Here is a 14412-nt window from a genome sequence, read left to right on the forward strand (position 1 = left end):
ATCATCAAACATACAAACATGTTTCCGACAATTCGCGCGCACTGTATGAGGGTCTACCGAAGATTTCGGTAGCCTCACCTTGCATTCTTCCACACAACATACTCTGGCACTAGACGAATTAGATCCAGACATCTTAAGTTTAAGGAAAAATCAAGCCAAATTCAAAACCAATCCACAATTAGCGTATGCCTAACCACCGATCCAAATCAAGTAACCAAAAATCAATCGGGATACTCAAGTGACCAAAAGAGTTCCAAAATCCAATGACGGAGGTGCAGAAAACACTTGTTGGCTGCACCGGCGACAGAAAATATCTGACAGAAAATGGGAATGGTTCTTGACGCCCACCTCCCAGCGGCAGGAATGGGTACTACCACCTGGCCGACCACTGCGTGTGCCGGGAGTTTTGAAATTCTGTCGGACTTCGGAGAATACAGCTATATATATATCTGCCAGGTAAGGTTCATGAACAAACTTAGTTTTCATACTAGTCCATTCAAGAATGTCTCACGAAGTCTGAAATGTACAAAATCTGAGACAATTCCCATAAGGGATAATAATGTTAAGACAATTAATGCACTCCAGACACAAATATTTTTAAAGTTCTTTTTATAGAGAATAAACTGTTTTGCATATGGAAAACAATGAGAACTAAATGAGTAAATAAACATGTAATATTACTCTTGCCTTTAAGGAAGACTTATTTAGCAAGGAGGAGGAAGAGGAGGAGGACCCCTGTCGCACAACAAAACTGTCCAGACATATTTGTTTCTGGCATCTTTTTAAAAATTTGCCCAAAGTGAAACAAGGCTTTATCATTAGTCATGTTGGGGAGTCTTGATTACATAATCTTTTTTGGGATGATAATTCTCCTCAAAGATGTTTAAATCACACTACTTAGTAAGCATGTCCTTAATCACTGAAGCAGGTAAATTATGTATGCCCGTTCGCTTTTTTAATTTTTCAAGTCAACCTCTGCTGGCCTTAAATTCACTAACAGCAGCACTTCTTGTAGGCATTTTCTTACTGAGGTTGACATGCATTATCCTTACCTTTTCACAAGTTAATGCTTCCATTAGTTTGCTATGAGTTCTTAAATGTTTTGGGTCCTAGGCACCCTGATGTTCAGCAGAAGTGCCCATCTCCTTCTGTTAAGCGGGCTCACGTCTCTGAGCACCCTCTCTCCAGTCTGCTTGGTGCCTGCATCCAACCTCCTGGTGCCAGCATTGGAGTGTTCGCTGCCAGAGTTTTTCTGTGCCTGACTTCCCCGTCTCGGTCTCCTCTCCCATCGGCACAAGAGAATTTGTCTTTGGCTCTGATCAAATGTCAGCTTGATCAGCTCATGGGATTTTTAAAAGCAGAAACCAACTATCTCCAAGAGTAATGACAATTCTTCCCCTGCTTCTTCTTCTGATGAAGTTGAACAGGATTCGGCTCCATATTCTGCCTGCACTTCCTTATTAAAGTTTTTCCTTGCCAACTTCCCAGACGTTTTCAAACCAGCTACTCGTGGTTCTCCAACCTTTATCTTCCTTATGGAAAAGGACTCCTGACAGTGCTTGCCTCTCCGAGATGGTTTGTTGTACTTCCTCGAGGAGAATTCTTTGAGAGGTAGAAGAGTGGTTGACCACAAAGAGGGAGCAGGGCAAAGTTACCTTTGCGTTCCCTCCTCCTAAGTTGCTCAAGAGGGAGTATTGCTTGTATGCCACTGGAGAAGCCCCCTCCTCAGGAATGTCTACCTCCTACCAAGGAGACTTCTCCAGGTTAGTTGACGCAACGAGAGACGAGTTTGCCTCGTCCAAGATTTTCTTTTCTACACCCGAACTTTACCTCCTTGTTAGGAACTTTTTACCTGTTCAAGGTTCTAGATTTTTAGCTTCCTCGATTGGACTGTGGGAGCTTTGGCGAGGAAAATTGAAGATTGTCCAGTCCTTGCAGAATATTTCTCTTCCAATTGGTTGGAGGTGCAGTGGACCCCCCGTATTCGCGTTCTCTGGATTCGCGGACTTGTGCATTCTCAGATTTCTCTTGGGAACATTACCCCTCCATTATCTGTAGAAAATTTGCCTATTTGTGGTATTTTTCTATGAAATATCCAGAAATTCCTTTTTTTTTTTTCTTTTTTTATATCAGTTTCATTATTAAATGCACTTTTTGTGATAAAACTATTAAAAGAACCAAGTACAGTAGTGCCTCAGATTACGAAATTAACCCTCTTACGCCGGAGCACTAAATAAAAAATTGTCTCCCGTGTGCCGGAGGGGTTTCGGAGTGAGTGCGGAAGCGGAAAAAATATTTTTTTCAAAAAATCACAGCGCGCTTAGTTTTCAAGATTAAGAGTTCATTTTTGGCTCCTTTTTTTGTCATTGCCTGAAGTTTAGTATGCAACCATCAGAAATGAAAAAAATTATCATTATCATATATAAATAATGCAATATATGATAGCGCAAAAAACGAAATTTCATATATAATTGTATTCAAATCGCGCTGTGCGCAAAACGGTTAAAGGTAACAAGTTACTTTTTTTCGTTGTAATGTACACTAAATTGCGATCATTTTGGTATATAACACATTTTGAAACGATAAAAGCAACACAGAGAAAATATTATCACAAAATAATGCATGAATTCGTAACGCGCGGACGTAAACAAATATTTTTTTCAAAAATTCACCATAAATCTAAATATTGTCCTAGAGACTTCCAATTTCTTTCAAAAATTCACCATAAATCTAAATATTGTCCTAGAGACTTCCAATTTCTTTCAAAATGAAGACAAATGATTGAATATTACTATACTGTAAGAGTATTAGCTTACAATTGCAGTTTTCGACCATATCTGACGAGTTAAAGTTGACCGAATGTCGAATTTTTTTATATATATTTTTTATATGCAATTATTTCGGAAATAAGAAAAGCTACAACCTTCAAATATTTTTCGTTTTATTCTACATGAAATTGCACACATTTTCATATATAAAACTCTATGAAATGCCTAATATGAAACGGAGCAAATATTCCGAGAATGGGATGTACGTATTTCGGAGATTTGTGGCAGAGAATCCGTGCACGGAGGGAAGGAAAGATTTTTTTTTTAAATTCACCATAAATCTAAATATTTTGCTAGAGACTTCGAATTTGTTTCAAGATGAAGATAAATGACTGAATATTACTAGACTGTAAGAGTTTTAGCTTACAATTGCGTTTTTCGACCATTTCGGTAGAGTCAAAGTTGACTGAACGTGGTTTTTTTCTATTTATCGTGATTTATATGCAAATATTTCAAAAATGAGAAAAGCTACAACCTTCAATTATTTTTTATTGTATTTTACATGAAATTGCGCACATTTTCATATATAAAACTTTATGTAACGGCTAATTTAAAATGGTGCAAACATTACCACAATCGCACGTATGATTTTTTCGGAAGAGTTACCGCGCGGACGTAAAGAAAATGTTATTTTTTCCATAAATTCACCATAAATCGAAATATTGTGCTAGAGACTTCCAATTTGTTGCAAAATGAAGGTAATTGCTTGAATATTACTATAATATAAGGGTTTAGCTTACAATTGCGTTTTTCGACCATTTCGGTAGAGTCAAAGTTGACCAAAGGTTGAAATTTTGGCAATTATCGTTATTTATATGAAAATATCTCAAAACTGACAAAAGCTACAACCATGGGTTGTTTTTAGTTGTATTGTGCATGAAATTGCGCACATTTCCATATATAAAATTTATATAACGGCTAATTTTAAAATGGTGCAAACATTACCACAATCGCACGTATGATTTTTTTCGGAAGAGTTACCGCACTGATGTAAGGAAAAAGTTTTTTCATAAATTCACCATAAATCAAAATATTGTGCTAGAGACTTCCAATTAGTTGCAAAATTAAGGTAAATGATTGAATATTACTAGAATATAAGCGTTTTAGCTTACAATTGCGTTTTTCAACCATTTCGGTAGAGTCAAAGTTGACCAAAGGTTGAAATTTTGGCAATTATCATTATTTATATGAGAATATCTCAAAACTGATAAAAGCTACAATCATGAGTATTTTATTGTTGTATTTTACATAAAAATGCACACATTTTCATATATAATACTTCATGTAACGGCTAATTTACAATGGTACAAAAATTATGTCAAAGTGACGAAATAATTTCCGAGATGTGTCACAGATACTTTTTAGTGCGGCAAGAAAGAAATTCGCGCTTGCGCGCCTGCGTAACGATTGTAAACTAAACAATACCTTGATCCGTGAACTCCCAGCATCCCCCAAGGCGCGTGATTCAAAAGTTTTAGGCTGGTAGGCCTATAAGTATTTTTCCGCGAATTTTAAAAAAAACTTTTGTAAGTTGACATAAAATATGTCCAGTCGGCACACAGGAGACAAAAAATGTCGACGTAAAATATGTCCAGTCAGGCGTAAGAGGGTTAATCTGTTCCGAAGTGGCCTTTGTAATCTGATTTTTTCGTAACTAGAACTACGTTTTACATGTAAATTTCCTATTTGTTCCAAGCCACATGAAAACACCATGGTAAATCTTATAATAGAGCTAAATTGAACAATAAACAATGAAATACAAAAATTTGGACCATTCAATACCTAACCTAACCATTACTGTCCCTGTAAATATAGTGTATTGTGTACAGGGTACAAAAATACTGTACGTACATGTACATATGTATGTATGTAGTAAAATGTGGAATCTTGCCTTTTGAGTGAGGCGGTGTCCGAAAGTGGCAACAGAGGAGGAGGACAAATGGCAGAAAACATTAACACTTAACTGTACGAAACACATTAAAAAATGGCAGAAAACATTACCCCTAAACTTTACGAAACACAAGAAAACATTAACACTAAACTTTACGAAACACAAGAAAACATTAACACTAAACTTTACGAAACATTAACAAATACTTTTTGATTATCTCCATCTTCGTCTCCATAGAAAGCCTCCTCTTCTTTCCGTGAACTTCAGCAAGATTCTTGGGACCCATAGCTAATAACGTAAGTAATTAAGTTCTCACACAACACGATAAAGTCACTTACAGTACAAAAAAGTGAAATCACTAACATGAATTTACATTAATGAATGAAATCTACGTGAATGAATGAATTCCATGTGTGTACGATAACAGTGCCGAAACGAAATGGTCGAGGAACTCCCTTACGTAGATGCTTGATGGGATAGATGCTGACCAATAGGAGAGCAGGATCTTAATGGCGGTAACTAGCATCAGGAACCAATGGGAGAGCGGGAGGATGGTGGCGAGTCTACTGAGTTGGTGGCGCGCGAGTTTTAAAATTGTTCTCACCGGCTCGGGCAAATCTCGGACTTTACGGTACACCCTTTCGCAACCGGAATTTTCGTACACAGAAGCAAAAAATTCTTTATCTTTGCCTTCGTAACCTGGATTTTTCGTATGATGGGACTTTCGTATGTAGAGGTATGACTGTATAAAAATTTTTAGTGGGTTTTTCTTGAGTTTCAACTAACAAAATAGGCAGTGTTTTGCATCTTTATAGGGGTTCCAGCTATTCGAGGATTCTAACTATTCGCAGAGGGGTCTGGTACACTTCCACATCCCCCGTGAATACAGGGGGACCACTGTACATATTGTCTTGTATGAACAAGGCAGTTAGGGATGGCTCTGTTGAGCTTGCCTTCCTTTTTTTGATGTGGATCTTGAAGCGAGAGCTGAAATGCTCTTTTGAAACCAAAGGAGTCGCCACAACACAGACGTCCGCGCTTTTGGACAAATCCCATCTATTCCCCCCAAGATCAAGTTTAAAAAGTCCTTTTGGATTTGCAAACTAAATCCACCACTGATCTTTTGGCTCAATTTATAAAATGCCCGAAGGAAGTGCCTGAATTAGTTTGTCCTAAATACAAAGTTGCATATGGAGATCAATTGCAAAGTCATGTACTCTCTCAATCAGGTTGACTAGATGGTCACTCTTGACAGCTTGACATCCAGGATGCGTATTTTCATGTCCCCATACATCTTTGAGTTGAGGAAGTGCTTATGTTTCATCTTTCAAGGAAAAGTTCTCCAGTTTCAGTCTGTGTACAGCATCTTCTCAACATTTCCCTTTATCTGGATGACTGGCTTCTCAACTCAACTTGAGGAGAGAAGTATGCGGAGGACTTGAAGACTGTTTGACTCAAGAATTAGGAATTTTAATAAACTTCAGAAATCCCAAATGATTCAGACTCGACAGATTCCTTATTTAGCGATGATTTTGTTCTCAGACTTTTCAGGGTTTTCTCGCCACCAAAAGTGCAGACTGTCTGGGAGTTCCTGCTTCTTATGAGTTGTTCAGCTATTCAGTGGATGAGTCTTTTTGGGGACGTTCAGTGGATGAGTTTTTTCTCTCTCTCTCTCTCTTCCAAAAGTCTGCAGACTTGTCTGATAGTTCCTGTTTCTTATGAGTTGTTCAGCAGTTCAGTGGATGTCTTTTTGGGGACATCCAGTGGTTCAGTGGATGAGTTGTGTTGGGGGCCATAGCCTTTGTGGAGCCTTTTGTTAAGCTGGACAGGCTTCACATGAGACCTCTCCCGTTTTATCTGAAAGTAAATTGGTGCAGAAAAACCCAGCAGGACTCGTCAGTCTTCCTCATCTCTTTGGAGATAAAGGTAGACCTTCAATGGTGGTTGTCCACAGAAAGCCTACAGGAAGGGAAGGGAAGGGAAGGGAAAGGAAGTCTCTTTTGCCCCTGAAACCTGATTTAGAATTTTATTCAAAGGTATCATATCTATTATGAGATTCAGATCCTTTGTCCGAGTGTGTGTTCATAATAACTTTCTTTCTGTGCATTTTACAAAGATATTACTTAGCCATACTATACTTCACATCGCTACCTAATTTTCGTTAGCATTCTTTATTACTTATATTAGAAAAAAGTATATTCGTAAGAGTCAAATAAAGCAGCTGAAGCCAGTGGCGGAACACTAATGTATGGTTTCAAAGTTATACATGACGTAAACATATGATGTGCCGACTCCTTCCACAAGCTGAGACGACAAACAGCTGTGTCTGAATTTCTGAATGAATATTTGTACCTTGTCAAGGCTTCAAGAATGGCGGCTATGATAAGTCATTGTCCCTGTGGTTGCAGGACAACTTTTGTGATTTGAGCTGCGCAATTGTTTAGAAGTGAGGAGGCCCATGGCAAACCCTACATAAACTTGAACAGGTAAATGAATACTAATGGGGCCATTTTTTGGGTAAGGAGTATGCCCGGACATCCAAGGCTACAAAGTTTTTGTCATTTGTTGACTTTCATAAGGTGCAGAAAGATAATTATATATGCTCTTATTTATTACAATGACAGTCATTGTAATATTAGGAAAAATATCAGAGGAGTTACGACGAATGCCAAAGTTTTCTTCACTTTGTTAATTGATTTTTAATTAAATAATTTTTCAATGGAGAAATAGTGATAAAAATAATTTCTCAGATTACTTATGGAAACCTTTTTCTTCAAGGATTATATTCATATAAAGAAAATTCTCTCTCTCTCTCTCTCTCTCTCTCTCTCTCTCTCTCTCTCTCTCTCTCTCTCTCTCTCTCGTTCGCTGTAGGGGTAGATTATTTTTAATTTATCTGATTTTACCTTTACTGTCTAGAAATGTAAATGCACAGTTCCAAAACAGAGTTGTATTATACCGAATAAAAAGTAACTGTTAGTTCATGAAAAGGAATTTCAGAACAAAGTGGATGAGACAGAATGAAGAATTACTTAAAAGTGGTTGAGAATACTTCTAAAAATAGGTCTGTTGGTCGGAAGGGAGAAAGAGTGAAAGAATAGAGAAATAACTTGTAGTATGTATGTAATTTTCACACAGTCTTATGTTTTTACCAACCATTTATTTATTTTTTCAATTGTAATGTATTAAGCTAACTTTTAAATGAAATCACAGTAACTTTAATTTTATTTAAATATTAGCTTAATACTTAGGGAGCATGATTAGGATCATACTATTTGGTGTTCAAACTCTAGAAGCAAGCGTTTATAATCCTTTTTAGAGCGTGCCAAGCTTAACTTGAAAAATACCCACGTGCTGTGCCAAAATTATTGCAAAAATTCCCCTTGCATGAGGGGGTCTTGAACCTAATCTCTCGTAAGTTTGGGGTATTACTGTACTGTCACGTCCACTGCAGGTTAAGATGAGCACTGACCAGAAGCAGTAACCACCTACAGCAGCTCTCTTACCAGTTATGATACAACAAGCATTATAACTACTAGCAACATTTCTGTTCAAAATCTATCTTTATTAATTTTTTGGGGTAGAATATGTACATGTTCCCACCTCCTTTCAATGTGGATGCATCTATGTGATTGCTTGGTAAGACACATATGAAGATATTTTATATATAAAAAGGTTTCAAATGAATTGAAGTGCTCTGCTGTGTTGGTTCTGTCAGTCCTGAAAGTGAGCAGGACTTGTTCACCTATACAAACAGTGGTAGTGCCACTGTGAATTTTGAATTTGTAGACTGTAGTGGTAGGAGGCTTTTAGCTATGTACAGGCAATCCCCAGTAACTGGTGGACTCTGTCAATGGCGATCCGGTTTTATGGGGTTTGTCTTGTGCCAAAATCCTGTTATTGGCACCATAAGCGCCATCAATCGCCAGTTTTGGTCAATGGCAATTTTCGCTCAACATCAAGCCCATCAGAACCGAACCCCTTCCGTTAACTGGGGACTGCCTGTAATTGCTTGGTAAGTCTATCACCAAAAAATTTAGTTTGATTATAAAATGCTGCAAAGGAAATACTACTGGCCTTTGGTAAACATTAAGGCTTGCAAGTGATGCACGATTTGGAACTACGATATGTCTGTGTATTGTTTTAAAGGAAGTTAGGAAAACCAAATTTACCTTTTCAGTAGCCTTAAATTATCTATACAGGCATTCCCATTTTATCACTGGTATGAGGTAACTGCTTTTCGGTTTTACGTTGCTTGGCTGATGACGTCATTAACTAGATTTTTGGTGTCGGTAAGTGGTTTATTGGTGTCAGTGTTTACGGCTTTGTAAAAGCCATTAATTACCATAATTATTGTGAAGTTGTGGTTAACAACAATTTTCAGTTGTCAGCACTCGCCCAGGAACAGAACACTTATTGTTAACTGGGGACTGCCTTGTAATATTTGTCATTGAATACATAATGGATTTTAATAATATTGTCTAATATTATTGCCTTAATGCTAATTATCACTGTCAAACAAACAGTGGCTACACTATCAGAAAGCAGTGTTTACTTTGCTGATTTTTTCCATTAGAATCGATTTGTGAGTAAAAGAACTGTAATGCCACTTGTATATAACTGTTTCAAGTACAATGAATTTGAGTGAATGTTAACAACAGAATCAGTTACACTAAGATTTTTGCAGGACCAGTCGAACAGTATGTAGATGCGATAATAGAGTTCGTGGAAAAGTTGTAATCCTGACAGGTGCAACAAGTGGAATTGGATATTATACTGCTTTGGACTTGGCAAAGAAAGGCAAGTATCTTTGTTTTAATTTAAACTGTGGTTGGTATGGTTTTAGTGAAGGCTGTTTGCAGAATGCTATATCACATCAGATTTAGGGATATACTGGTTAAGTGTTCTATTGAAATAGAACTTGTTTGTGATGGATAGCCACTATAATGAAAAGATTATTTTTCAGTCATTGTAAAAAATATGGTGTATTCTGTATCTTGTGCACATTTATTCAGCATAATACAAGTATGTAACATTTTCATGCTACATTGCATTCATGTTGCCCATGCGGTTTATATTTTGGTATTTTGGAAATAGAGGAAGAAGGTTAATTTTTAAATAATTGGTTGAAGAAGGAGGATTTCTGTTTTGTGTACGTAAGGGACTTTAGTTTAATTTTGATAGTATAGGGAGAAGTATTTTTAGAGCATCAGTAGTGGGAGGAGTGATGTTCAGAACTTGGTAGTAGAGGGAGGCAAGAATTTCAGAGCTAAGAACTTTCTTGTAGTGGGAGAGGAGACTACCAGAGTCAGCCTAGATAGTTATGGATAGGGAGATACTCGAGTTAGCCCATAGCCTAGCTAGTGGAGGGAAGGGAAATAACTGAAGGCATCCTAGGTACTATGGAGGGGGGAGAGACTAATAGAGCCAGCTTAGGTAGTAAAGGGAGGCTTAAGATTATTCAAGATAGCCTAGGTAGTAGAGGGAGGGGAGATTTATCCAAGTAGTAGATGCCAGCGGGAATACTAGAGCTAGCCTAGGTAGCAGGGGGAGGGGAGATTATAAGAGATGCTCTAGGAAATAGAGGGTGGGAGGGATAATGTCAGAGCATTGTAGTAGTGGTAAAATAAGGTTATTAAAACATGGATGTTTCCAAATATTATCTTTCCGTGTATTAAGGAATGAAGGCTTTGCATGCGATATGCAAGTTTGAGAGGCAGAACATTCTCCTTCCTGTGTCCCAGTGGTCGAACTAGTGCTGCTTTAGAGTCACGGGTTTGCTAGAGGCAAACAGTATACAGAATAGAGAGAAGCAAAGGCAGTCATTAAGGAATCAGGATCTTCTCTAAATGTGAAAACGTTATTGTAAGAAAGATTGAATGAGAGCAGTATGAAGCAGAAATTGGCATAAAAACTAAACTATTGGTTTTGTACATGAACTTTCCTGTCAGATATATACTTAGCTATAGTCTCCGACGTTCCCGACAGAATTTCAAATCTCGCGGCACACGCGACAGGTAGGTCAGGTGGTCTACCTTACCCGCCGCTGGGTGGCAGGTGTATGAACCAATCCCCCTTTCTTGTCAGATTTTCTCTGTTGGCCGGAACGATAACAATTGTTGTCGGTTCCTTTCGATAGACTTTTCGATTCTCGCTTGCCTGGAGATTGATTTGAACCTTTTTGGTGACGTATTCGCTCTGTTTGGCTTGGCATACGCTGTTTGTGGACTGTTTTTGACTTTGCGCTGGAATTTTCTTTAACATGTCTGATCTAGATTCAGTAACTAAAACTTCTGTTTTGTTTAAGGTTTGTGTGATTGTAGGGTGTAAGGTGAGGTTGCCGAAAGCTTCGGTTGACCCTCGCACTGTATGCATGAAATGCAGGGGGAATGAATGTGCTTTTAATAACCCTTGTAAGGAATGTGAGGGACTGGATGAGGACGAATACAAGGCTCTCTCTTCTTACATTAGGAAGTTGGAACGTGATAGAATTCGGAAGACTTCCTCTAGGAGTTCTAGTAGGTCTAGAATGAGTGAGTTGGATGCAGAACCTAACATTAATGTAGAAGTAGAACCTCCTTCCCAGGTTGCAGCCCCTGCTCCCCGCGCCTAAGCCGAAGATTCGTCTTCGGAGGCGGCGGCTTTAAGAGCTACGATTGAGTCGATGGATCAGAAGATTTGTCGGTTAGAACAAGGTAAGGAGAGTGTTAGTGATCAGTGCAGTGTCCCCAGTGTTGTGGAGGGTGCGTGTGACCGGCTCCTTAGTGCCTCTAGGCCTAGACCTCTTCCAGACTCCCAGTTCCAGTGGAGGAGGAAAGTCGAAAGCTGCAGGAGGGCTAGGGAGAGCCCCCACCGGTCAGGCGTCCCCTCGGCAGATCCTGAAGTACGCTCCCAGGCTGCCTCGGATCGTATCAAGGAGGAGATCCTGCGTCAGTGCTTCTCCTCTTCTTCTTCGCCCTCACCGAAGCGCGGTTGGAACTCCCCGGTTGCGTCTCGCCCGTTGAAGAGGGCTTGGAAGGCTTCCTGCAGTCCTTTGGCTTCCAGCCCGGAAGTCTTCCCGGAAGAAACTTCTATGGAAGTAAAGAAGCCCAGGAGATCCTGTGATCGCTCGTCTTCTCGCGCCCCTCGCTCTGCGCCTGCTTCGGAGGAAGACCAGATGGATTCTCCTACTAGAGTCCTTGCGGGACTCCAGGCTCAGATCTCGGCTTTGGCGGACTCTCTGGCCTTAAGATCTCGGAGGAGGAAGGACGTTTCTCTTCTGATCAAGAGATCTAGACGCCTTTCTTCAGAGGATCGTTCTCCTCTTCGTAGGCGATCTCCTTCAAATGGGGAGTATTCGAACGAGCGTAGGAGCTCACGTGAGCGGCCCTCTCACCTGGCTCTCTCTCAGCAGCTTCAAGGCGCCAGACTTCGATCAGGCGCTCTTTGGAGGACGAAGGCTTTTCTCCGGATTGGCTCCCCGCTTCTGGTAGGCGCTCATCTCCTGCTCATCCGGCTTCTTCTTGTGTGCGTCCAAGAGGAGATAGGCGCTCGGAGCAGAGCAGGCCTTTTTCGTCAACTCCCTCTCGTGGGCCTTCTCCTCAGCAGCTTCGAGAATCTAGAAGGCGCCCTTCTACAAGTAGGCGCTCGTCTTCCAGCTGTCGCTCTCCTCGAGTTTCGGATCTGGCGTCGAGTAGGCGCATTTCTCCTGTTCGTAGCTCCTCTCCCTTCAGACGTCAAGAGTCTGGTAGGAGCCATGCGCCTGGTAGGCGTCCTTCTGGTAGCCGCTCCCTGCAAGATAGGCGCCAAGAGCCTAGTGTAAGCCGATCTCCTGGTAGGCGCTCGTCGTTTTCGAGGCGCCCTACTCCTGACTGTTCTCCTCTTGGCAGGCGTCAAGAGCCTCTCAAGCGCCCTTCTCCGCGTAGGCGCTCTCCGTCTACTAGACGCCCTACTCCTGACCACTCGCCTCTTGGTAGGCACCAAGAGCCTCGCAAGTGCCCTTCTCCTGGTAGGCCGCTTCGTATATCTACCGAAGGCGCCCTCTACTCCCTGACCTGTTCTCGCTTTGTCAAGTACGCCCAAACCACTTCTGCCTCTTGGAGCTAGGCACAAGAGCCTCGCAAGTGCCCTTCTCCTGGTAGGCGCTCGTTATCTACGAGGCGCCCTACTCCTGACTGTTCTCCGCTTGTCAGACGCCAAACCACTCGCCTCTTGGTAGGCACCAAGAGCCTCGCAAGTGCCCTTCTCCTGGTAGGCGCTCGTTATCTACGAGGCGCCCTACTCCTGACTGTTCTCCGCTTGTCAGACGCCAAGAGTCTCTCGAGCGTCCTTCTCCTGGTAGGCGCTTTTCATCTTCCAGACGCCCTTCTCATGATCGTGCTCAACTTGACAGGCACCAAGAGCCTCTCAAGCGCCTTGCTCCTGATAGGCGCTCTCCTCAGGATAGGCGCCAGGATTCTAGTAGGCGCTCTCCCCCTCGTAAGCGCCCTGTTGATGTATCCAGACCTTCACGGGGTAGGAGCCCTGCCTCTCCTTCAGTCAAGATTTCGTCTACCGAGAAGAGGGAGTCCTATTTCAGACAAGCCAGGTCGGACGGGCGCTCTTCTTTTTCGTCTCGCCATTCACCTGTTGATTTGAACTCTCCGGTGAGAAGGCACTCTCCAACCTCTCGCTCTGCTCCTGCTAGGACCTCTTCGTCTCCTAAGGATCCTCCACGCTCTCCTCGACAAGAAATCCTAGAGGGTTCGGATGAGGAAACGAACACTACGGCAGCAGTTTCTTCTTACAAGAAGCTCACAGAGCTTCTACTGCAAGAGTTTGGGGATTCCCTTAGTCCCTCTGCTCCTCCTTCTCCGCACTCGTTGTTTTCCACGGCAAAGACAACGAGGGGTTCGTCTTGCGTGAGGATGAAGCCTACCCTTTCAATGAGAAAGGCACTTAGGAGTTTTGGTTCCTGGATGCTTTCCAAAGAGGAAGCGGGGAAAACGATGTTCACTTTCCCACCGTCGAAGCTATCTGGACGCACTGGTTTTTGGTACGAAACAGGAGAGCCCTTGGGGCAGGGTCTACCGTCCTCGGCTGATGCGGACTTTTCGGCGTTGGTAGATGCCACAAGGAGAGCTGCGCTTAACTCAGCTAGAACGACTTGGGGGATGAACGAGATCAGCCACATTCTGAAGGGTATGTTCAGAGTGCTTGAGGTCTTCAACTTCCTTGATTGGTCGCTGGGAGTCCTGGCTAAGAAGATACAGGTTCCAGTCTTTCTCTCCAGAAGATCTCCATTGCGTGTTATCCTGCATGGATAAGTCCGTTAGAGACGGAGCGAGCGAAATCGCCTCCTTGTTTGGGGCGGGAATCGTAAAGAAGAGATCTGTCTATTGCTCCTTCTTGACGAAGTCCGTCTCCCACGCTCAGAGGTCTTCGTTGCTGTTTTCTCCTCTCCTCGCTCAATTATTTCCCAAGCATCTGATCCAAGACATCTCGAGATCTCTTTCAGCTAAGGCCACACAGGACCTTCTGGCCCAGTCAGCGAGGAAGCCTCGTCCTTCCTTCCCTACCAAGACTAAAAAGGAGAAGTAAAGTGCTCGGGAACCCTTTCGAGGGGCTTCTTCCTCCAGAACCACTTAGTTTAGGGGTCGTAGACCCAACAGAAGAGGAAAGACTTTCTCCAAGTCAGTCGAAGACCTCCAAGTAGCATACAAGTCTTTCAGACAA

General features: G+C 41.7%; 1 protein-coding gene across 6 annotated transcripts in view; it reads left to right on the forward strand.

The window, feature by feature from the left end:
• LOC135217947 (retinol dehydrogenase 11-like) overlaps window positions 1-14412 on the forward strand; it is a 297263-nt gene that overhangs the window by 152824 nt on the left and 130027 nt on the right. For 5 of the 6 annotated variants that reach the window (XM_064254076.1, XM_064254060.1, XM_064254086.1 and 2 more), the window contains one exon: window positions 9407-9519. The exons of the other annotated variant lie outside the window; for it this stretch is intronic. In XM_064254076.1, coding sequence (XP_064110146.1) covers window positions 9407-9519 — 113 coding nt within the window. The remainder of the gene's footprint in view (window positions 1-9406; window positions 9520-14412) is intronic. 6 annotated transcript variants of the gene reach the window in all.

This window comes from Macrobrachium nipponense, chromosome 19 (assembly GCF_015104395.2).
Source record: "Macrobrachium nipponense isolate FS-2020 chromosome 19, ASM1510439v2, whole genome shotgun sequence".
Classification (NCBI taxonomy): Eukaryota; Metazoa; Arthropoda; class Malacostraca; order Decapoda; family Palaemonidae; genus Macrobrachium; species Macrobrachium nipponense.